This window comes from Silene latifolia, chromosome 6 (assembly GCF_048544455.1).
Source record: "Silene latifolia isolate original U9 population chromosome 6, ASM4854445v1, whole genome shotgun sequence".
Lineage (NCBI taxonomy): Eukaryota > Viridiplantae > Streptophyta > Magnoliopsida > Caryophyllales > Caryophyllaceae > Silene > Silene latifolia.
In genome coordinates, this window is record NC_133531.1 from 44091987 (window position 1) to 44118271 (window position 26285).

At 35.2% G+C, this 26285-nt stretch overlaps 1 protein-coding gene across 5 annotated transcripts; it reads right to left on the reverse strand.

Moving 5' to 3' along the window:
* Positions 1–1769: 1769 nt before the first annotated feature.
* On the reverse strand, positions 1770–16629 carry LOC141586774 (DExH-box ATP-dependent RNA helicase DExH1). 5 transcript variants are annotated; one of them, XM_074408102.1, is made up of 18 exons: positions 16180–16551; positions 15669–15814; positions 15354–15453; positions 14869–15084; positions 14601–14696; positions 12920–13195; positions 11769–11972; positions 11518–11673; positions 9951–10043; positions 9129–9343; positions 7590–7749; positions 7236–7509; positions 6344–6536; positions 6048–6234; positions 4464–4832; positions 3379–3498; positions 2180–2285; positions 1770–1967 (listed from the first exon to the last, which is right to left on the reverse strand). In XM_074408102.1, exons 1-17 carry the CDS (start codon positions 16453–16455, stop codon positions 2268–2270), a joined length of 3099 nt encoding a protein of 1032 aa, XP_074264203.1. In that variant the 5' UTR covers positions 16456–16551; the 3' UTR covers positions 1770–1967; positions 2180–2267. The 5 variants fall into 5 exon arrangements, with proteins under 5 accessions (XP_074264203.1, XP_074264206.1, XP_074264204.1 ...); XM_074408105.1 differs by having other exon boundaries at positions 15354–15457; positions 16180–16531; XM_074408103.1 differs by lacking the exon at positions 1770–1967 and having other exon boundaries at positions 2186–2285; positions 3363–3498.
* Between the last annotated feature and the right edge of the window lie 9656 nt (positions 16630–26285).

Below are 26285 nucleotides of genomic sequence, written 5' to 3' on the forward strand. Positions count from 1 at the left end.
ATAGATTTGTCTCATTATTATGAAATTTAATATAGACATAAATATGGAGGAAAGGAGAAATGGAATGTAAAAGATTTGCTTTATTCATATTCATATTTTTTTTTTTTATAAAATCTACTTTGCATAAGAGTGGTTTAGAAATTATCTTATGAAATTTAAAATATGACATTCAGATGATGGTAGATAGTTTGGCTTACTTTTAAATTATAGATTATAGTTTTATAAATTCAAATATTATTCCATGCATGTTATATTGTCAATATAATTAAATAATCAATAAAAATGAATAAGAATTAATGGGATGTGAAAATGTCATGTAAGATGAAATTGAATGTTCTAAGCTACCCTTTTAATTAGATAGTATAAATTTCATGCAATGTTATTAATAATTGAGTATGTCATCTTCCTGAAATTTCAATACAAACACAAAAACAATAACTAAATAACATTCTTACTATTAATAAATTTAAAACATAATAAGGATAAAAAGCGAAAGAATTCATTTAATTATCTGTATGTATACTTTACCTTCCAACTTTTTGAATAAAAATGAAAATTAGGATTGTTATAATAGTTATATAGGAAACTTTTTGTTATTAATTATTGATTAAATTCAACAATTTATTCAATTTATTCGAGGGAAGAGGGACGATTTTGTGAATTAAATGGAAGATAAAAAAAATTATGATAGCTACAAATTATAATGATGGTGATATTTTTTGTGTTTGCAATTAATATTTTTTTTAATTTTTTTACTTATAAGCATGTGACAGTTTTAAAGATAACTTTCTAATACATAATCTAGACTTTTATTATATTGTATAAATAAATAATCAAGTAATCAATATAGATGAATTAGTATTTACCAATAAAAAATCGGCATGTGAATTAAAATTAAATGTTTTTAGTAGCCTTTTAACTATATTGTATAGGTACAATTTTTTTTTTGTTTTCAACTTCATTTATTCTTCTTCGTTCTTAATTTCATGTATTCGTTTTTATTTCAAATACATATAATACTACTCCATATGAAATATCTTGAAATTATTAACTTATAATTAATGCGTATTTTTTTATTGTAGTTTTTTTTTTAGTTAATTAAGTTTAATGCTAATGGAATATGGATGGATTTGTAAAGGAAATAAGTGAATTAAATTAATGAAATATAATAATAAATTGATAATCCATGTCATATTAGTTTGCCAAGTCACATTGTTATTGCATACGTGGCTTTTTTTCATCCAATGTGGCATTGTCTACGTGGCTTTTTTTAGTTTAGCCTTTTAATAATGTTATGTAGATAACTCTTAGCTACAACTTTAAAAAATGGTAAAAAAAATTCATACATACTCCCCTCCAATCCAATCCAAACTACCCACTTGCTTTTTGGAGGTCAAACTTGAAAAGTTTGGCCGTTAATCCACAGAAAAATATAAAACTTTGAACGATAAAATTTACATATTTAACAGATTATGAAAATATCTTTCATAAATTATATTTTTTGCAAAAAAAGAAAATTATATACAAAGGAAGAAAAACGCGGTCAAAGTGTCGCCTTGAAGACCACCCAAAAACATTATAAAATCTTCAGATTATTTTAATCATTAACATAATTTGCATTTAAATCATCATTATAATTTCTACTTTTCTAATGTCCATTTGATAACCACATAATCCGAGGAAATTTAGAAAAGTTTGCATGATTGACTTATCTTTAGCGTCAACATTTAACATACTTCTAACGTGGTGGGGTTAAAAAAACACAAACATAGAGAATGAAATTGATAAACTTGAAAATAACATGAAAATTTCGTATAATAATTATACAAAGTTATAATCAGCCAATTTGAAGGACATTACAAGATTAATTCCCTTAATAGTAATTTAATTAGTATCCAAGTTTAAGTCTCCATCTTCAGCTTCATTTGACCTATGTTCTGAGGTGAGTGAGGTCCCAGCTTGTGAATCTGAAAAAATAAAACGGAAATAGTATGAGAAAATGTTATTAAGGTGTTCAATAAGTTTTTCTTCATGACGGCCAAATATCACCCACACGGAAGATAAGACAAAAATCAAAGCTTCTGACGGATATCAGCCGTTACAAATGAGAATTTGTGTAAGGTGTTTACTGCTGTTGGCACAAGAGTCCTTCATACTACTTTTATGTAACATACAGTACCTTAGAGTGGGTTAGGGATGGTGGGAAGCGAGGACGAGCTTTTCGACTTATTCCAAGTAAGCCCTTGGATATCGGAGACATGATATGATCAGTTGGACTTGTATACCTGACATTATTCAAGTAAACAATTTATGATAAATCACAAAGTAGAGTATAAAAATACAGTAGTATTTATTTGTCAAATACTCCATATGTACCTTTCAGGGTACTTGAAAGGTGTAGGAAGAGTGAGACGGTTGGGAGTGGCTGAAGGTTTGCATTTGCAGCTATGATTTATAAAGCTAAAGGGGGGTTCCGGTTCTGGTTTATGGTCCACGATTTCCCGATTCTGATGAGGAGAGGGTGTTTTGCAATCTGCAGGTACTTGAAGGGATGGATTTAATTGTTTCAAGGGTACTGCTAGATCTGCCATATTTGGTATCTTTGATAGGTTGTACTTGTAGTGATAGTTAATGGTTGATTAATGTGTGCGTGTGTTGTTGGATGGGTAATTTATGTGTATTGAGAAAGTATAAGTAACCGTTTTGGTGTGTTGAATTTTGGAAAAGTATGTTATTACAATGTAGTACAACGGTCGTATTTATCAAACGTCTTTTTCAAACCCTAGACTTTCTATCTCCACTAGTATGACTTTCGATTCTCTTTTTATAATTTGTGACCGGACATTCTCTTTTTACTTTTATTTTACTCGACATACTCCGTATCATTCTACTCCTTAACTTTTGTTCAAATTAAACTTGGAAAATCATTATAAATGGGAGAGCTACAACTGACAAGTCTCTTAGCTTAGTATATCCATGCTTTGGATCTATAAGGATTTAATGTATGTGCAAAACACTAGGATGTCAAGTATTACAATGAGTACATACTCTGAATACAAATTCTTTCAACACGACATTCACCCCAATTTCACAACATCACCTCACGATCGCAAACATTCACACTGCTTAACCCTACTTTTGTATACAGAAATTAATTATAAATTTCATAACCGGGTGAAGTAGAGAGAAAGAATCGTGAAACATTAAACCTATTTAGTATCTCACATTTCGATTGTTTTTTGTACCACGCTAGTTTTATAAAAGAGAAATAATTTTTACAAAAAAAAAAACATATAGGGGATCAAGTAACTTTTTTTCCGTTCTTTTGTGTTTGTTGGTAGAAAGAATCGTAAGAACATAACCTGTTTAGTATCTTACATTTTGACTGTTAAGCAGCTCGACTACAGCAGCAACCACCCCTTTTCCTTCAGCATGAATGTCTAGCCTTGGCTCCTCAATCTTCCTATTCAAAAGCTTATCAAGCTCCGCTCGCAATTTCTGAACAATAATATAGGTTATGAGGTCAATCTTTGTTTTCGGCTAGCAAGTACACAACACAACTTTTTTTTTTTTTTATAATTGTTTGCAACATTTTAGAAAGATGGCTTAAAGGCTTTCCTCTTAAGGCGGGTTTGAGTATCAGATGTAAACATCTTACCCTTCTATTAAAAACACAAAGATGTTCTCGAATAACCTAAAATCACAATCGGTCAAGAATCTTGTCGAGAGACCTTTACTTCACATTTCGCAATAAAAGCACATGTAGCCTAGAGAGATATTTTGCTTTATCCGATCATATTTCAAAGCCAAAGAATAGAGAGTTTTGACTCCATTGAAAAGGAAAAAGGTTTATAATTATACTCACTCCTTCCCTTTCCTTTTAGACGCCAAAAACAAGGAGAGACCGTACCCTTCTACCCTGCAATAACCCACCTATATTCTTCCTCTCTCATCCAACACCCAACCCCCAAACCACCTATCCATCACCAGCTACCAGTAAAACCTAGCCACTATCACCACCAACCCACCGTCAACCACCATCAAATCGGCCCCAACCACCACCAAAAAAAAGCCGAAAACACCCCATCCTGAATTCACCACCAACAGCGGCAGCTAAAGGTGCGCTCCCACACCGCTATAAACGCCCAGCCATACACCAAAAACCACCACCCAACAGAGGGGAGGGCATGTGTTGGGGTTGTGGTTGTGGTGGGGTGGGGGCAATTTTTACGATAGAGTAGGTGAGGGTATATTGGACCATTCGTGAGTAATTATATGTCCCAATAAAGAAATAAGGATGGAAAGGTGACTAAGCCCAATAAGGAAATAGGGAAGCTAAAACAGAATGGGAGGGCCTATCTATTTAGATCACCCTTTTATCTTTGAAACAATACACAAATCAAACAAAAAATATTTTAGGAAACTTCATATGGAAATTCTGTAGTAGCAAAGATAAGTGATACCTTAATTAATTCCAAAACACTTTTCGAAGAAGAAAAATGAAGGTAGCCTCCAAGCATCTCAATGCCCTCTCCAGTTTTACTGGGGAGAAGATTACCGCCAAACAGCAGAAGAGCGTAATCTGAAATATTAGTTGAATCACGAATGTAAATGCTGGTTGTCTTCACCTTTTCGCTGTATACCATATACGGCAAGGGGAAACTGTGAACCCCAGCATTTATGGAAGCAGGATGAATGTCAACTTGTCCAACTTCCTTGGTGTAGAATGCTGTTCGCTTTCCCCTTCTTTTACATTGAACAACATTTGGGTAAAGCCCAGCACAAAGGATTGCACACACCATCTCCATATCATCACTATATGTGTTATACGCCTGAATGTTTGGGGGCATATAGTTATGAACAAAGACATAATGCAAATAACACAAGATTAGACCTAGGGAAGCTTGTTCCCATGTTAAAAGTAAATTAGAACCAATCACTAAGAGGAGACATTGGCATAACAACTACTCCCTCCTTTTCACCAACATCTTATACAAAAATGGCACCATATTGAAGGAATACTACTGAAGTATTCAAAAGTGAGTGCAAGTGGCTTGTTTTGTTAAGAAAGAGGGCATTTAGTTGTAAGTAGTACTAGACCTGCCAAAACTGATCCGACCCAAATGACCTGCCCTGATAAGGCTGACCCAAGACCCAAAAATGACCCGAACTTGCTTGACCAGAATATGAGCCGAAACCCAAACTCGAACTGATTCGACACAGACCGAGACCCGAACCTTGATTGACCCAATGTTGACCAGACCCCAGAAGACCCGACCCAAACTTGATCCAAAATGATTTAAAGTGACCTGAAAAGACAAGGACTTAGCCATATTATGTTATATACATCAAAATAAAATTTCATTGGTTGTAACCATCCCAAATAAATAGATAAATTTGCAAAATAGTATTTCTTAATCAAAATATTACTAAATAAAGTGTTTAACTGTTAATCAGAAAGCGAGCCATCCAAAAATGACTCATACCCAAAAGTCACTCGACCAGAAAGTGACCTGACCCAGACTGACCCAACCCATACCCGACCCGATTGACCCATTTGTCACCTCTAGTTGTAACTAAAGTGGGCCTATGAGGACAATGTACGAATTTTAGGTGTACTTGTTTTACCATGTAGGCAATAGGAAGATCATAGAGAAAAGACACAAAATAGAAAGGAGAAAGATGTTACTGAAATGGAGTAGTAGACTATGACACTATGTAACTCAGACTCCATGTTAACTCCCGTAGCCGTGTTGGCCACTCGACATTCGCACATGGGTATGAGAGATATTTCATTTATGCCAAAAACATGGAGATTATTCATAATATAGCCGAGCCGACACTTGAATACACAACCAGTTCCGGATACTTCTAGAGTTCTAGCTAAGCGATTAACATAGCCAGTAGATAAATTCCATGGCAACAATTATGAAGTGATCCGAAAAATGGTCATTTTCACATCTACCTCATCTATTTTGCATGTTTTCCCTCAAACATGAAATGCTGAAAGTCGTGAAACTAAAAGTAATTTGAGTGTGATAGCTTACTTGAGGTCCCTTTGCCTTATTCACGAAGCCTATGTCGGAAAGTAGATCTACGAACTGCTTTCTCATGTCATCTATCATCTGTAAAGATTGTGATGACAAGAAGTTCTCCCAACAGAACGTTTTATCAGTCCTGTTATGTCTTGCTTCCTTCCATCCTTCATATGCTTTTAGAAGCGCTATATGGTCACTGTCAAAGCAAGCAACAGAACTGTAAAACAGAGTCCAGCATATCTATAACAGGTTCTTGACCTTGGACGCAATTAAAAAAAAAAAAAAACGTAAAACTAAGACTTCACCTGCAAGAATCACCAGCAAAGGATCTCTTTGCAGCATCAGCTTGTTCCTTCCTATCGATTGGAAGGACAAAGGGATTGCGATATGCAAGAGCAGCTGCAATGGTTAGAGCTGGATTCAGGCATTGGAAGATCGATCCCATGAGGAGCATCTTCCCGATATTTGGCTCCAAAGGCAAAGTGCAAAGATGTCGACCTGAATAAAACATCACTCAGAATGTTACAGAGAAATAATATAAACTAGCCTCTTTGGTTTCTTTGAGGAGCATATAAACATGTTAGTACATATCGTTGAAGCCTTATCATCCGCATAAATGGTGACATCATAAAGTTTGCGTATAAGACGTAGCAATTATATGGATTTCCCAATCCAATACAAGCGAAAGAACATACTTTTAGAGCATTGACAGGAAATCTAATCACTTGAGCAGGGAGTACAACAGTAAAAGTCATGCCATAAGCCTATCAAGCATTCTCATAATCTCATTAATGATTATACATCAAGAAGGTAAACCCAACAATCACGTACATGATCTTCAACATTGTCTCCTGGTTAACATCGTACTGATGAAAACTTAAGCTATGTACAGATCCAAAAGAAGAGATAGACATGTAAAATAAGTGGGATCTCTCGATAGATAAGCTACCATTTACAACCATAACTTTGGAGGATCACCACAATCTCTAACCTCGTGGTTACATTACACCGTTGCGCTGACCAGTTTTATGCTCGGTGTTGGGACTTGGGATTTCTGTGTACGAATGCCAATTAGTTCCCCTAATTTCCCTCAACCTTACAACAAGCTAATCCATCATATATTAGGAGGGAGGTAGAGAGACCAGTATAGAAAAGGAAAACATATAGATAAAGGATATGATATATTAATGTCTTTACCGAGAGGAGTTAGCTCTTCTGTATCGTCTAGCGCACCAATCGTTTTCAAAAGTTCAAGAGCATTTTGAACTGAGAGAGAATCAGGTGGCTGAAGTGCTTTTGCCAAGAATGATCCAACAGATCCAAGTTGCAAGCTCTTTATATTTAGGCATAGCTCCTGTAAGGGTGTCCGGAGAATTTCTGGTAGTTGATATTGAGGCATTGCATCATAAACTTTTCTCGGATAGAATCTATAACAAACACCAGGCTGAACTCGACCAGCTCGACCTCGTCTCTGTAATCATATGAATCATAGTGAGCACTGGATGTTAAAGCTAAAAGAGTAGCAAATACTTCAAAAAATTTCATATGTACCTGATGTGATGATGCCTTGGAAATCCATGACGGCAATAGACAAGCAAGTTTGTTCAAAGCATCATAGCTAGTCTCCTTTGCCTTTCCACAGTCAATGACATAAACTACATCATCAATTGTAATACTGCTCTCCGCTATATTTGTTGCTAACACAATTTTCCTGACAAAAGAAAAGGTGTATCAAAACTTGCCAGACATAGAGAAATATATGAGGTGTGGTCATAAAATCAGCAAAAGACATAAGCCAACAAATAAATCAAACAATTGGAAACTAACAAGCCTACCCGACCATTTTTAGCGATTGGGGGAACAGAAAATCGAAAGATAATAAAGGAAAGATATAAACCAGCTGCCTTCCCTTTTCATCTTGACTCATCTTGACAACCAACATTAGGGAGCCTAGACTGTATCATCACCGTCAAGTGACAACAATTTCATTTTGTCACTTCTTGTCTCCTAAGAAGATCCATCCTAGTCCACAACTTTTCATTCACGCCCTTACAACTTCTCTTTTCTTTTTGTTTTCAAATATCATACGTTTATCATTTTGTCTTTCCAATGGACCAAAGACTCATTACTCTTTGGTTCTGGACTATGATGGAATAGAGCATAATGGCACACTAAAGTAGCTACTTTTCTTTTTATATATTGTGAAGTAGCGGTCCTTCGATGCAGTTCTCAACGTAATTTTCATCGTGGGTCATTCGAAACAACCTCTTTGTGCCACGAACACTGCGCTATCCTCTTTATGCCTTATATGCAGTCGTTGGGGCAATGTTGTTGTACCGGTTTGATCATGTTTCTTTGACTGAATTGTATCATTCATCTTTTTTACCAAGGGGTGGTGAGAGTTAACCAAAAATTTTACTTGTGATTTTAGGACCCGAAAAACATAGTAACATGGAGAAGACTAGTTGTAGTTTATTTCTCAAGTCAAGAACTTCAATTGCTTCCATGAAGAAGTTTTTTGAAATGAACATGAATTCCTAGTAGTAGCTACTTTTGGTTGATAACGGAAACAAAGAACATTGGAATAAAGACAAACAAATTCGAAATATCCAAATTGTAAGTATAGTATGCTAATCATTCAATACAAACTAATCTGCTACTAAGTATGCAGCACTATTGTTAACCCGAAATATATTCAACAAAGTCAGAAATGTTTTTGAGAGTAAAAGAGAGGAGGATGCCCGACACATTTTAAGAAATAAAACAAACCCCAACCGAAAGAAAATGTATATTTGATATAGTAAATAGGCAAACACTGAGCATATAAACCATTATGTAAGGCAATACGAAGCCCAAAACAACCAATAGTGACAGTGGATGGTACAGACCAGGGTGAGGGGAAAATTCCTGACCTAGGACCCGCCAAAAAAAAAAGGAAGAACAAACATATATCAGCTAGTAAAGTTGTGAGGGGTGATACTCATGACATGAGATCGACTACCATCAAAATCAAAACTATCCTTGCAGCTACCTCTAAACTGGGAAAAAAAATGGCCAAAAATTAATAAAGATTCAGATGGGAGCAGTAACCTTGTACCAGGGGGTGGTCGGTCAAATATCTCACGTTGATTGACGGTTGGCATTGAACCATGAAGGGGAAGAACAAGATACTTTCTGGTATCCCCAAGAAATCTGTTTGATTTAACCTGGTCAAGAAGTTTCGAAATTTCATCCCAGCCAGTGAGAAACACAAGAATTGCACCTTCACCCTCATGCCTACAAATATACTCCATTGTTGCTTCCACCTACAAGAACATTAAACAAGGGAAACTTTGGATAAACAAATTTTACAAGTAAAGCATCAAAGATCTTACCGTGATAACATCTTCCTAAAATACTAGCGGAAAAAAAAAAAAAAAAAGTATAGACTACTTGAATCACCCTGTCAAAACTAAAGTATTTTTCTTGAGAAAATTTTATTATGATCACCTAACACAAGCATAGTACTAAATATCAGTATCGGTTATGGTTGCGGTATTAGTTATGACGGCCAGTATCACCTCAAAACGCGGTAAAATGCGGTCATGGTGACCTCCAAAACCTTTATAAATCGGTCGTGTATTGGCGGGTGCCGATATTTAAAACCATGAACACAAGGACACTAGGGTAGTGTTCTTCTTTTTGTGCAATATCATTTTGCAACATGAAAGATACAAAATCAGCGTCATGGTAGACATCGTACATAGATGATTTAAGCACGCACAATTTTGAACAAATAAAGAGATGTATCTGGGATGGGGGTGGGGGTAGCCGAGCTAATGCATTCTACCTTTGGAAACATGTTTTTTTATGGCAATAAGGGATATAACACAGTAAAACCATGAACAATGGATAATCTCATAAAGCACTCACAAGACCCAAGTCAAGCTCCGAACCAGACCAAGCTTCAAGAGATTTCCTTGTATTGATACTATAATCCTTGTAGTGGGAAGCAATATCAAGCTCCTATGAAAAGAGAGTACGAGAATATGACATGTTACCAATTATTTATAAGAGATGATTCAAGCAATAAACTAATGAACAAAGAAACTTAAAATTCAAAAACCAAAGGTTCTCACTAATCCCTTTTCTTTACAGAAGGAAAAGTTAGTACAAATAAATTGATCATAACAATTAGTTGATAACAAATACTCCCTCTCGTGATTCTGAGGTGTAATAATCCTATTTTCTTTCCCTTTACTCTTAGATCACCATAGTTTACACTCTCTCCCATCCACACCAAAGGTAACATGGGCTTGGGCACAAGTTTAATGAAAAATGGAAAAGGCAAGGGTAATTGTGTCAACTAAGGTCACATGCAAATAAAGGATGGGTAGTTTGGTTTGGATGGACCAAATAAGGTAAGTGTTACCTTTTGGTGTGGATGGGAGGGAGTCAAAATTTGTACTTTATTCGATATTCCACCCTACTCTTCACAATGTAGTTTTAACTCTTTAATTTGTACATATTATTTAATTTGTAAAATTGGCTTTATAATGGGTAAATGAATGTCTGTTTAATAGGATTTTTAGCTATGTAATTCTAATAATTAGTTAATAATAATAATTTGATTTTAAATTTCACTTGGTCTTAGGATTTATTTTTGTATGCTACATTAACCATCTTAGTAATTGTTAGGTTTTAAAACTAATGTTTGAATTGTTGAATCCATGCATTTGACCATTGATACTCGATAAGCATAATTCCACTATCAATTAGCCTCTATAAGCAGGCAGGATTGGGTGTCATCTTGACCTTGATTTTAGTGTCCCAACACGTCTCCTCACCTCTTACTCATATCTCTGCACCTGATTTAAAACAATTATTCCTGATCTTTGCATGAGAGTCACTCGAGATATAGAGTGCTAAGGGACAATTCAGTCTTTAGCTCCTATGTCCATCGGTTTTGGCCTCTTTTCAGTTTAAGGAGCTGAAGCTGAAACGAACGCTTGTCCAAACACCCCACAATTGTTAGGTGGCAACTCCATAATACAATACTCGATTTGAACCTTTCACCTGGTGTTCAAACAAATCAGCTGCAGCCTGCAGGCCGCAGCGACAGATGAGTGCATTGGTGGTACCCACAAATCCATATTCGACATCGCACATGAGATCAACGTAAATTACTTTATTGTTCCTCCATTCCAACTTTTTACAGGATGTGCTGTAATTTGACAATGATTTTCTGTTTATGAATTTTCAGTGTTTAGTTGTTCTCAAGGAATAGTCCTCACAGACTTCTCTACTGCTATGTGGATAGCAATAAGACTGAGGGTACTCCTAGACCTCACCAACAATAAGATCATTACTATGCTGCTGTCACGGTTATCTTCATTAATGACAGGAGAAAATTCGCCTAGTAAAAATGACATCTGTGAATTGGCAATTTAATATCATCCCGGTCAACGAGAAATAAACAAGATGAGAGACACAGTCATACCTCAAATTGTTCAATTAAAGGATCCTTTTTGGAATCCAGCTGTCTACGCCGCCGCCTTGAGCTACCCTGATAACTGTCAGAATCTGATTTGATATTGTATCGAATTTTCTCCAAAACATCTTCTAAAAAGAGTTCCGTAACCGGGAAAGTCAGTCCCTATACATTATAGCATCGAGATAACAGTGGTCAACCATCGTTCTAACAGTAAATACATAAATCTTGAATCGGAAAACTAGGATTCTATGCAGTACCGGTATATGAATAGTGGGAGCATCTCCAAAATATTGGGAAAATAACTCGGCATTTATAGTAGCACTCATGAGAATAAGTCTCAGGTCTGGGCGACGGGGAAGTAGATCCTTTAAAATAATAAGAAGGAAGTCCTCGTACATTCCTCTTTCATGAATTTCATCAACTAAGAGATGGCTCACACCAGTCAAATTTGGATCCTGCACCTGTAGATGAGACTCAACTAGCATCAGACAAAAGCAAAGTCTTGGCATCAAGAAAACAAAACAAAACGCCAAACAAAAAGACCAAACAGATACTTAATAATAAAACTAACTAATCCATATGATTGACACCACACTTCTGGTAAATCAGATACGTTTTATGCATTTAGAAGTAAAGACAATTAAATACGAAAATATAAACCCAAGGACCAATAGTGAAACAGTGACATTATCTTGAATGGCAATATATGTATGGACATCCATTCTTATCGTTCACAATGACAGGCTTGAAACAGGAAGAGTGTGAGAGGTTCTGACGTTTCTCCCTCTTTCCCAATACGTCGAAAATCATGTACAGCTAATTCTATGAGTGCGGGCATGCGATTGCATGAGTAGGCCTAGTGTTTCTAGTTCCATAAAGAGCACGTCCTAACTTCAAAGAACCATATGATATATAATTTTCTCCATATTTGCAGTAAGTAGCTAATGACTCTGACAGAATAAGACATGTGCTCATCCACAAATAGAATAATGTATGTTACAGTCACACTATGAAAAAATCGCTTATGCATTAGCCAACTATGGAGAGACCATTAACACATCAGAACAATTGGCAAATTATGTTCGAAAACGTACATGTTATGAAGCAACTATTCAAAAACTGTCAATAACAAACAGATAAGTAACGTCGAAGAAGTATGAGTCCAGACTCCAGACTCCAGACTCCAGTGATAAGCGAAAGGACATGTCGAAAGACAACACAAGCACCAAAAATCAGACAGGAGAGGATATTTTAATTAGACTTAGCTCAAACTATCCTGAATGTTGAAGCTATATCTAAATATCATTATCCATTCTGCTAATGGCAAGCTGCTGATATGAAATAAAAGAATGCAAGAGACAAATAGATCACCACAAGGGAAAGGAACATAACAATAAATAAAAGTTACCAACTGTCTCAATAAAACTCCGGTCGTGCAGAAAAGTAAACGAGTTTGCGCAGAGCGTTTTGTCTCTAGACGTATTTGATAGCCAACTGTTTCACCAAGATTCTCTCCTCTTTCAGAAGATATCCTAGCAGCAACAGATATAGCAGCTATACGACGTGGTTGGGTGCATATTATATTGCAGTCGGCACCACACAACAATGAGATTTCCTTTTCCAAAATAAACTGGGGAAGTTGCGTTGTTTTACCACAGCCGGTCTCGCCGGAGACGACAAGCACCTACAGTGACAAGAACAATACCCAAAGTGCAAAAAGATCTGAGATACAACATGTGACTAATCCACAAATAGAAGAACAGCATCAATTATCTTTGATACAATGTTGATTAACAACAAAGATATTATTTCAACAGCAAAAGTCCAGTAAACTCCCAACCAACAGCCAGAGAAACAATAAGTACTTTTAAAAAATGCATTCTAACGAAAGTCAACTAAAAAGACACTCACAGAAACATAGTAACTGAAATCGCTCAATTGTGGAAGTGTTCCTCATACTTCAGCGTTCAAATGAAAGTACTTACAGTGCAAGTAAGCTAATCGAGAAAGAAAAAAAAGTAATAAAGGAAGATATAAAAGCCCTTTCATCTACCAAGAAACAGGACATAGTGCAACGCACGAGTCTTCAGTAAGATAGACCAGGGAGAAGTTGAGTACGGAGGGAAGATTAAAAGGGATTTTAAAATAGAAACTCAAAAATACATACTTTATAAAGGTTCTAAAGAAAAAATACCTTAAGTTATCTAATTAATTCATTATTGTCATTATCAGACGCTCCTTGGCCCAACATGGCAGGTCTGTACAAGGGGAGGGTAGACGTATAGAAAATTTCCCTCACAATATCCAAGAGGTTATTCTCAATGTATAGCTGAAATCCGGCCTGCCATCTACTACTTTATGAGGAAAAAAAGAAGCACAAAGGTCCTTAGAGCCATTTGAGTTAGTCCACACTATTCTAAAAATGAAAAACAGCCATCTTTGGTTCCATCGTGAGTGGCCGCCGGCCGGTCTATTGTAGATTGGGAAAGAGTAAGCTTGCCTTCGTGAAGAAACGGAACACGAAGGCTAAAAAATATCTGAAAAGGAAACAGGAGAACTAAATTTCTATACTTTTCTTGTGCATAGAGCATGAGTAGTCTAAATATATGAAAGTAGCCTTAAGCCTTGTATGGATAGAAGGATTTGGAGGGAGGCAATTTCCATTGTTTATATAGCAAAATGGGGGTGGAGAGATTTGGAGGGGAGGGATAATGGATCCCTCCATTTCCCTCCTACAAGGCAAAATGTTTCCCCTCCAACAAAGGAAAGATTTGGAGGGAAAACTCTCACCCACCATTCCCCCCCCCCCTTCCCTTTCCCTTCCCCTCCATTTTTCCTATCCAAACAAGGCCTTAGAGTCTTAGACTTGGATCTTTGCTGATTGTGTTCGTTGTGTCCGAAGACACTTTTTTTACCGTACCCACAAGTAGATTAACTTTTAATAACATGAAATACGAATCAAAGAGTATCAGAAGAAGACCGTGTCGCGATCTGAGTAACATAACAAACAGTAGTCAATCATGTCACCGCCTTTTAAATTAAAAATTAATAGAAAAGAAATGGTGATTTGACGAGCAGACAAAATTCACCTGATTTTGAGCAACAGATTTCAAAAATTCAGCTCTCACTTGAAAAGCAGGAAGCTTTTCCCGGAATGATCTCATGCCTCGTACACTTTCACTGGTCTGTAAATTACAGAACATGGCGAATGTAAGTGATTGTATAAATAAAATTGGACAATACTCCATGATCACATTCAGAAAGGTTGAGTGTCTAGAGAAAGGAGTATCCTAAAACTATCATTAAGGGAAAAAAAAAAATAGCACACAAAGCCGGACCCGTTTATTAGACTCAAACCTGCAATTTGTCCTCCTTCTGCTTGAGTTCGAGACTGATTCTCTCCTTCTCAACATTATTCCTCGATACAGAAGCTGGTTCATCTATGTTTGCTGCAGATAATGAAGTTCTTGCACTGCGAGGAGTTGCATTACTGGAACTTTCAGTAGTATTTTTTCCCTTAGAGGTATCCAACAAGGAACCGACTCTTCTCTCAATGTCTGTAGACATTCTTATCTGCACACAGTTCACCAATAACTGACCTATCAAACACATTGTTACTGGATTCCCTAACATCACAGTGAAAGCAAATCAGATCCTACTTATTTCAAATTCCTATTACAACATATTATGATTTTTGGTTTGAACTATATGTATTGCATTGTATAATGTGCTTATCGTGTATGCGTATTACGTATTCGTACAGGAACGTACTACGAATTAGGCAACCAGGATGAAACAGCTATAAAATAAAATCAATAACATTAACCTGAAAAAAAGAGTACCTCGTTTTGTGAGGTTCCATGACGTTCATCCAGATCCGCACGATAATTTGGCAAAGGAACTTTGCTTGCGACAAGAGTCTTTCCTTTGTTATATGCATGGCTTACTTCCCACAGAGCACCAAAAAGTAAGCATAGAGTATTTAAAGAGACATTGGTTTGCCTAGAATTCTAGTAATCAAAGCAAAGCTATAAATCACTCTTATTTTAGATTTAGATGAAGACCATTTTTGGATGTTTCAGCATATACATACCACCTCAAACGCGAAGGCATTTTGGGTATTGCGCGAATTAAGAAGTAAGTAAACAACAACTTACAAGTAAAGGCCAAGTTGATGAGCCATATCGTTAAGAATCTCCTGATCTTGGCGATTAAATAGACGCTTAATAACCATCTCTTGCTCTCCTCCTTTGTTAAACTCCTCCATCTTATTCCACCATTCGTTTTCATTCATCACTTCATACTATCCGCCAACAAAACAATGACATCAAAGTAAACCCTACCTTACCCTAGCAAGGAAATCACTCATTTCAAACACACAGTACATGAACTACTCATACTTCCGAGTTACTCACTCCATCCCGGTCATTTGTTTATCTATACATTTTAGCGTGTTTCATTCATTTGTTTAGCATTCTATATTAGATATGTTTTCAAGGGGTAATTTGATCATACCCCTCCATTATGGTCCCCTCCCTTTCCCTTGGACTTGTGCCAAAACCAAAGGTAAATAAATGACCGGGACGGAGGGAGTACATAAGTTTGGGAATATTAAAAAACGTGTACAACTCAACGGGACAGAAGAGTCTTAGTTGGTTTATAAATTACCTCAGCAGCTTTTTGAGCGAGGCGCTGAGCGCGCCAGACAGGGTCCCACCACCGCTGCTCTCCGCCTCCACCTCGGCCGCCGCCGCGACCTCCTCCTCCGCGGCGACCTCCGGCGCCGCGGCGGCCGCCCTGATGATTGGGGCGATATGACATTTTGCAAGAGGGAGAGGAGAGAGAGAAGGGGAATGTAGAAGTAAGGCGTTTTAAGAGAGAGAGGGTGGGAGAAGATATTATGGTGAAAGAGCGAGAAGTAGTTGAGAAGTGGCACAAAGACATTCAAGCCTTTGATAATGGCGGAAACACGAAATGTGAAGAAAGTTGGAGTATGTGGGTCCAAGGTTCTACTTAGGGTAACACACCTACACTTGTTCGTCCACTTCAGTTTTGTGGACTAACCACAACTTCACTAAACACTAGTTTTAAGCCCGTGCAACAAAATTGCACGGGTATAATATATTTTTTTAAAATAACGTATCATTTATTCTACCATAATAACTATGTAGTACTTTTTATCATAAAGTAAATGCATAAATATTGAAAACTTAACTACGTTCTATAAAATGAAATATTTCTTAAAATTAAACTTATAAAAGTACTCGTTTTTAGTAGTATTTAAAGTGTGGGTTGACCGGTTGAGCCATCTACTCCATGTCTATGATCAATTTCAACAATGAGTCTCTTTTATATCCCGTTCAACATGAAAATAGGTCAAGTACTATATTGCATGTGCATATAAGACAAATGTATTGCTTATACACATGCATTCTCCTTTTATTTTATTTTAATTACTTGGCTCATTTTAAAATTAAGACGAATATACCCGTTATAAATGAGAATTTGTGAAATTTCATTATAACTTTTGTGCATACATTTGCCCACATTAGAAATCAATTTAAATGGATTTACGCAGTTCCAAGACTATACAACTGGATGTACAATATCCAAGGGTATTTTAGTCCCTTTTCAAATACTTTTACAAAAAAAAAAATTAACGTAATCCAATTTTCAATTCAATCCCCCTTCTCTCCTCTGACTGCTTTCATATTTTTCTAACTCCTCTTCATCTTCCTCCATCATCCAATTAATGAATCATATTCTCCCTTAAATTATTATAATTAATTGACTATGCGGAACAAATCATATGACATGACTCGTGAGAAATGAATTTTTTTGTCCAAAATTTATAATGCATGGAAATAGTTGAAACTCGTATTCTTATCTTTATAGCTCGTATTCTTATGTGCTCGTATTTTAAAGCTCTTGCTCTTTTTAAGTTCGTATTTTTTTTTACATTGGCTCGTATTCTTATCTTAATAGCTCGTATTCTTATGTGCTCGTATTTTAAAGCTCTTGATCCTTTTGAGCCCGTATTTTTTTTACATTAGCTCGTATTCTTATCTTAATAACTCATATTCTTATCTTAATAGCTCATATTCTTATGTGCTCGTATTTTAAAGCTCTTGATCCTTTTAAGCTCGTATTCTGTTTACATTAGCTCGTATTCTTATCTTAATAGCTCGTATTCTTATATGCTCGTACTTTTTAGCTTGTATTCTTCTAATAATAGTTCGTATGATTGATGTAGAAATTTACCTCAAAGTATTGTTAGATCCATTTTTCCTTCTTGATGATGTAAATTGCTTCTCGTTCAACAAAATATTGTTAGATGCGTTTTTTCTCTTTGATTATGATGTTAATTGCTTCCCTTTCATCATATTAGAATCAGAATTACGGAAAAGAAAGGTTTGTCGACTGTCGTTTAAGAGAAATTTAGTGAAAAGAAAGAGGATGGTTTGTCGACTGGAGAGAAATCAGAATTAGGGGAAAAGGAGTTGTGTATAAATTTTTCTTTTATTGGGCCTAAATAGTTTAATATTTAATATATATGTGCCTGTTATACGATGCTACTGTACAACATGTTGTAGGATCTTATTTGTGGGATTTACGTATCTAAGTAAAAAAAATTGATCGACAAATTTGGCCCATAAAAAAGTAAGAAACCCTAGCCTAAACCCATATAAGTAAAACTACCCACTAATAATCCATCACCCCAAATATACCACTCTTAAATGCAGCCCACATCCCTCTCTCACTCTGTCTCCCCCAACCTAAACACATTAACGCCATTAAATTCGATTTTATAACTATATCCTTAAATATAAAAATTATTTTTTTGAGGTGTATAAATATAAAAATTATTATAAATCAAGTGAAGATGATTTCTTTCTTTTTGCATACGGTAATTCAATTTTTTTTATTGATATTATTGTACAGTATATGTTAATTTTCTCATTAATATTTTTTTACACTTTTATTTTTCTTTAAAATTAGTTTTTTTTTCCTTTTATTCCAAGTAAGTTCTTCATTTTTCTGATAATTTATTTTGCTATTATAACGCATTCTAAGTAATTGTGATTTCAGGACATATATAACGATTGAATCTTTTTAATTTTGTTATTAAAGATCCAATCTTTTAAATCTCTTTGTTAGAATATAAAACGAATCAAGGAACTTCAACCATCAGCTTAAGCTTTTGGTTGAAGTTCCTTGATTCGTTTTATATTCTAACAAACCCTAATACTCTAAACCCTAGACACGATAGCCGTCATATCTCGTAACCTAACCCTAATGGGCCTAATATCCTAATACTCTTTCTTGTTTTTTAAAGATTCAATTTTCCTGAATCTACCATTAAAGATTCAATTTTTTTAAACTATTATTTTAATAATATCCCATGATTAAATTGATCTAAAAAATTAGAGAATTTTTAAACTTTAGAAGCACATTTGATTTCGGTTGTTTTTTTTTCAATAATTAAAGCATTTTAATTCAGTAAGTGGATCATACATCCGATGTACTACCACCAGTTTTTAGTTTTTGAGCATTATAATAAAGTTTTGTTTTAAAAATTATGAGTTTTAGTATAAAGTTTCTGAATTCATTCACTAAAACATTAAGCTCAAAAAATTTACAATAAAACTCAAAAACATTACATACAAACTTAGTTAAATTTGGGTTTTGATGAAATAAAATAAAATGTAACTTATAAACTTTAATAAGCTCAGAAAAAATACACATATGCTCAAAAACAAATAAAGTTTGAGGTAATAAGCTCAGAAAAAATACATATATGCTCAAAAACAAATAAATGTGAGGTAGTACATCCGATGTATGTTCCTTTTTCTCATTTTGATTTCATAGTTGTTATGGTAATTTTTTTTTATTTTAAATAAATGTTGGCTATTCAAATTACTATTTTTGCCCTCGTATTCACTAATAAGTAATATCTCAATTTAAGAATAGACATTTGAATGAGATGAATTAGAATTAATTAGAATAAAAATTGAGTTGGAGAGAAGGTAATTAATTGATACAAAAAACATGGGGGGACCCATATAAATTATCTTCCTAAAACTCATCAACCAATGAGAAGCCAAAGAAAAACCTGGCTTTTATACTATGTAGATTTAAAGCTACACAAATCTATAAGATGTAATTAAAAAGCTACTCTAAAATGACAAATAAACGGCACCTACACAAAGTCATATAGATTTAAAAAGCCACCTACATTAAAATTTAATATGACGTGGCATATTTAAATGTGATGTTGCATATTTTTAACAAAAAGGCTACACATACACATGGTATATGAGAAAACCATACACGGCCAATGATTTCGTGACACGTGGCTAACTTGAGTCAATCTTAAGTGATTAATTAAGGGTTAAATTGGTAATTAAATATATATAGTTAAGTTGATCACCACATGTAGTTAACATTATTTAAGGTAATTTTTTTTATTCTCTTGTTTTAAATATTATAACTATTATTATTATTAATAATAATTACAATTTTTTTATCAGTTATCCCTAATAAAACTCGATTTATTCAATTAATTAGAAATCAATTAATCCTAATTCAATTAATTAAATATTGTTATTTTTTTTAATGAAATGTTTGTTTTTTCTTCACTTAATTTTGTTTTTAATTTTTACGGTTATTTTGATAAGGTTTATTCATTAAAAAATATGGAAAGATTTTGGTGCCTCAAACTATCAACAGTAAGATCAAATTTTCAAAAATAAATTCCTAAAAACAAGCAAAAATATTTTCACAATAGGAAATCTAAAAGATTAAAAAAATCTTTTTAAAAGCGCAGTTTCTATACTTAAAAACTAAATTCCTAAAATCAAGGAAAGAATACTTAAAAAAAAGGAAACTTTAAAATTTAAAATCAGATTTTTTTTTAAAAAGCAGTTTCTATACTTAAGAACCTAATTTCCTAAAATTAAGGAAAAAATATGTTTAAAAAAGGAAAATTTAAAATTTAAAATTCGGAATTAGAAAATGTGGAAGTTTTACAATATAAAGATTTGTAATGTGTTAGTATCATGTGCTGATACCCTTGCATACCTGGTTACTAGTTTTCTTGCCCGTGCGTTGCACGGATATTAAAATAATATGTGATACATTTCACAATAAAATGGAATATAGACATATAGTACATCGTTCATGTCTAAGATTTTATGTATGCCGCATGACCAATAAATAAGTCCCGTTAACATAATATTTACATAAGAATAAAAGAATGTTTGATTAATAAAATACTTTTTTTAGGAAAATAAAACCAATATGAAGTTTATATATATGATACTTGAACTGATAGTTTTTAGAATTTGTTCATCAATACCTGTTTATTTTTCCATTGGTCAAGGAAAACAATAATATTCTACTCTGCATAATCAACTCAATGATGCAAAAAATTTCCTTCTTTCAACTAACAACCATAATTTAATCATTGCTGGATCAAAATGTAATTATGTAAAAACATTTAGAGGTAGTTAGAATGTTATATCTCGCGGTAAAACTATAGAAGTACGTTTGAATGTGAAGTTGTGAACCAAATTCCGACGCAATACTACATGGCTAGGGCTGCTTATGAACACCCCTCCCCCCCTCTCTATAGCAATAGTCTTGGCCCCCATCTTCTCATTTGAAACAAAATCATTCACGCAAACCTCTATTTTTCTTCCCTATTCACACATATGATCTAAAACAATCTCATCCCTTGAAAGATCGATCCTTGTCTCCGAAACTTATCTCAAATTTATCCAACCAAGTGAAAAACTAAACCCCTACTTCTAGAAAAATCCACCATCCAATGTAAACTAACCCTTGCTCTCGACAATGTTGTTTTTTTAAGAAAATAAAACCAATATGGAGTTTATATATATGATACTTGGGACTGAGAGTTTTTAAAATTTGTTCATTAATACCTGTTTGTTTTTCATCAAGGAAAACAATAATCATTGTTGGGTCAAATGGTAGTTACGTAAAAACATTTACAGGTAGTTAAATGTTATATCTCCCGGTCAAACTATAGACGTACCTTTGAATGTGAACCAAATTCCAATGCAATACTACATGGTTGGGGCTACTTATGACACCCCCCTATAACAATAGTCTTGCCCCCCATCTTCTCATTTGAAGCAAAATCCTTCACGCAGACCCCTATTTTTCTTCCCTATTCATACACATGATCTAAAACAATCTCATCCCTTGAAAGATCGATCCTTGTCTTAGAAACTTCTCTCAAATTTATCCAACCAAGTGAAAAACTAAACCCCTACTTCTAGAAAAATCCACAATCCAATGGAAACTAACCCTTGCTCTCGACAATGTTGTTAGAATTAAGATTTTAATTTAATTTGGATTGATGGGGTCAAGATTAAGTTTATCAATATGATCTTTTGAGGTTTCTTGTTATTATTCATGTTATCTATATGTTTTAATGCAAACGATATTTTGCTGATAAATAACCTTATTTATTATCACTATCCTCGTTAAACTCATCACCCTTCCACAAATGCACTCTCCCTCCACCCCACTAATTTACCCGCAAAATAAAACACCGGCCGCTGTGATTAGTTCTTACTACTTGAAACAACCAACAATCCACTACCACTATCACTACCTTAGCTTTCTGCTACGTTTTACATTTAAAAAGTCATAAATCACATTCACCTCCATGAAACACCAATTTACTCCGGATGATATATATGGATCCTCGTCTCCCTTATCGAAGATAATTTATTTCTCCTTCAACAAAGATCAAAAGTTTAAGAAGCAGTCTTCTCTCTTATCTCTCTCTCTTTCCCTTCCTAGTCTTTTCTCATCCCCTCCCCTACCTCCATTCCAAATACTCAAACAAAGTGTTTGGGTACTATGTTTGTAAATTGAATAAGTTTGAATATTAAATATATACACAAACTTTGCTATTTATTTCATTTTGCATATATAAATCTTAGTACCTCCATCTCATTTTTATGGTCACTTTTTTCTTCAAATTTTATTATCTCATAATTATTATCCCCTTTCTAGATCTAGTAAGGAAAAACTTTAGTCAACCAACTCGTCGCAATCAACCTCATTCCCGCTCGAAATAACCTTTAGCCCACTACTTAATCCCTTCGGTTCACACATAAAACGGTCTAAAATGCAAAGCTTTCATCTCTCTATTGAAAAGTCCATCTAACTAACAGAAAACTATTTGCTACTTTCTGAACTTCATCATTTTTACATCCCGTAAAGATTAAGTTGAACATGACAAAAAAAATGCAGAAACTTAGGTTTTGTTTGATAACGACAGATTGAACATTTGTTTTTAGCATTTTGAAAGTTTTTACACTATTTAAAGAGTCGGATATTTTCCTTAGCCCTGGGTAACGTGGTTATTTTATTCTATGTGTGTTGTAATGGTAGCCATAAGGCCAAGAATTTGTTTGGATATCAATTGATAGACGGTATTATAGGCACCGTTGTGAGTTATTTACATCTGTGTAGTAGTATAAGCGAGTATGGAACAAATTTTAAAGATGTCGGCTTTCTTCCCTGGCGATACTCGACCGAGTGCCGCCCTACTCGACCAAGTGGCCCCTCTCACTCGACCGAGTAGCCTGTTTTAAGCCTTCTTTGTCCATGCTTGACTGAGTAACAGACATATACCCTTCATTTTATAATTGTATCGTTCACCATATGTTTAGGTGGACACCATACCCTTGCATGATTAGTTTTCCCGTGAATTGTTTACGTATGGCGATATTATGTGGCATTTTACCACCCTAAAGTGTTTAATTGGCAAGTATTCATTTGGCATGAGTAATTTAGTAACAAAAGTGATATGGTAGTCTCGTGTAGTACACGATAATCACCGTGATATTATATTGTAAACATGTCCATATTACGTGATGGGTGTCATTTATGTGTTGTATAGTGGTTATTAAATGCATGATTCAGTATCGTAATCATCGTATAAGAGGAAGTGTTTATAATGGATGGAAAAACATGTGTGATCATGTGTGATGGTTTTGTCGCTATATGCGTGGCACGATAAATATGGAAGTGACAATATTAGGAGTAATGGAATCATAATACGAGTAATATCTGGTCATTTTTGCAATTATTTTATAAAATCATATATTTTGTCACGATGATGCGGATTTTGTTGCGTATAGATGTTTATCATGAGGGTTGTATGAAGGTAATACCGTGAGTCAGGATTTGCCCATGAGATTAGAACGTTAAACCTTGACTTGGACCTCATACTTTGACTTTTGGGGAGACCCGTAGAATAGAAGTCACATGGACGATGTTATCGTTAGATGAGACCTAATGAGGGAATTATATCTAGAAAGGGAATGTGATAAAACCGGAATTTATTAGTCTTGGGCCTTTTTTGAGGATCATGAGAGTGTTATCATGAATGTCGAGCGGTGAATTTTAGGACGAAGTTCTCTTTTCGGGGGAGTGAATGTAATAATTGGAAACAACGGTTACGGAATAAGGAGAATGTTGGTATAATGAGTGTGATAAGTGTAAGAGAGTATGTATGGTGAGGATACGCGAAAGACATGCGTTGTTGGCATAATAAGAGTGATGATGCGGTGAGAACCATGACGAAAATTATGAGGAAGTAGAGGGCGACGAAGATGTCAAGAGAGTGCATGAGCGCCGGTAGTGAGACTTGAGGAATTGGTGGTGAGAGGAGAGAGTTGAGGCGAACATCGGGGACGTAGTTCATTTTAAGGTGGGAAGATTGGAATACCCCGGATATTTGGAGACTTATAAAGGTACCTTGGATGTGTGAGAGGACCTTAGGCTAGATGAAAGCTTACTCGTGAGTAGGGATGGCTACGGGTCGGGTCTGGGTCGGTGCCACCTAGACCCAGACCCGGACACGGGATATCCACCCTGGACCCATACCTGACCCGGACTCGTAAGGTTAAAAAATTAGCGGACCCATACCCGCACCTAATGGGTATGGGCCGGGTCTGCGTCTATCTTAGGGTCCGAACTTCAGCACCTTCAATAGTAAATATATATTGCATACTATTGAAAAAAATACCAATGCAATCTATATACTACTCCCTCCATACAACACCAATGATAACATGGTAAAAAATGGGTTTTTAAGAAAGAGGGTAAAAGCAGGGGTAAAGAGGGAAAAAATAGGTGGGGTATGTAATTGTGGGTTTAATTGTGGGTTGATATGTGAGGTATGTACTGACATTTTGTGTAAATATCAAAAGGGTATAAGGATAACTTGGTAATGTTGTGGGCCAAATAAGGAATGTTACCATTGGTGTGGTACGGTCATATTAGATAAGTGTTACCATTGGTCTGGTATGGAGGGAGTATGGCACAAAGTATAATTCCTCTACATTCTTTATTAATAAGTCCAATTTAAGATACAAATGTTTAAGAAAGATAAAAACAAGATCTAAATTAATTTTATCCGTTATTAAATGTTAAAAGAATCAATAAATCAAGGATGAAACCCTAAAAAAATCCAACATTCTACTTGAAAATCATCGCCGGCGGCCGTGAGTGATTAATGGTGGTTGATGGTCGTCGTTTAGATCGAAATGGTGATCTTCGTCGCCGCCCTGGTAGAGAGGTGGTTGCCAGTCACTGTCAGTAGCAGTAGAAGTAGTAGAGGAGTGGTAGAATGGTTGCTTTTTCTGTGTTTAAGGAATGAGAGAGGAAAACGACGAGTTGTGTACAAGGCTACAAGTGCTTTCAAGTTTCTACTTTGTTTTGTCAGTCAACTTTGTAGATCTGTATAATCTGAATGCTCAACTATTTGTAGGTTTTAATAATTTCTTTTTTAATAAAGGGTCTATGGGTCAGGTCTGGGACCGATAACTTGGACCTGGATCGGGCCTGAAATATTTTATAAAGACCCCATTGTCGTTCGGGTCTCAAAAATTCAGACCCGGGCCCGACCCATTAGGGTCTGACCAGAAGGGTCTGGGTCGAGTCCCCGACCCACTGTCATCCATACACGTGAGTGAGGTATGGCTGAGCAGTGGACCGAGTATAACCTATACTAGACATAGTGAGTATGCAGTGGACCGAGTGGAGTTGTAGTGGACCAAGGAGGTGTCACTCGGCTAAGTGGAACACCAAGTGCAGCTTGACAGAGGACGATATAACTTATGACGAGATTTCATTTCACCTAACTCTAATTCATTTCCCCTTCTCTCTCTTCAACTCTAAATACTTTTCCTTCTCTTTAAAACTCTCTCTAGACCTCTCTTATTGCATGTGAGCTTGGACTAGAATATAGTGCTTCATTTCCTCCAACTTATTCCCGATCTACCCTTTATATGTCGGAATCTCACATTTTCTATTTTCTTAATTCAAACCCTAACTTTTGGGGGTTTTGTTATGGGTAATTAATTATTAATAATTATGAGTAATATGAGTTATTAATGGGTAATAACAAGGGATTTTAGATTGTAAGATTATTGAGGATGTATTGTAATAGTTATTATGTAATTTATGTAGGATGAGACTATTTTGTGAGATGGATCTTACTTGTCTCGGAATGCTTATGAAGTATGCGAAGAGGTAGGAATTTTCTACTCGGTTTTAGTAATATAAATGCTTGTTTGCGTTTTAATTGCTCGTGTCTTCATGGTACAAGCTGGTTTGCATCATATTATGAAATTAGGATTTTGTGAGTCGCATGTTGTTGTCGGAAATGTACATTAACATGAAATTGGATTATGGAGACTCGAAGAGTCGGGATATTTCAGGAATAA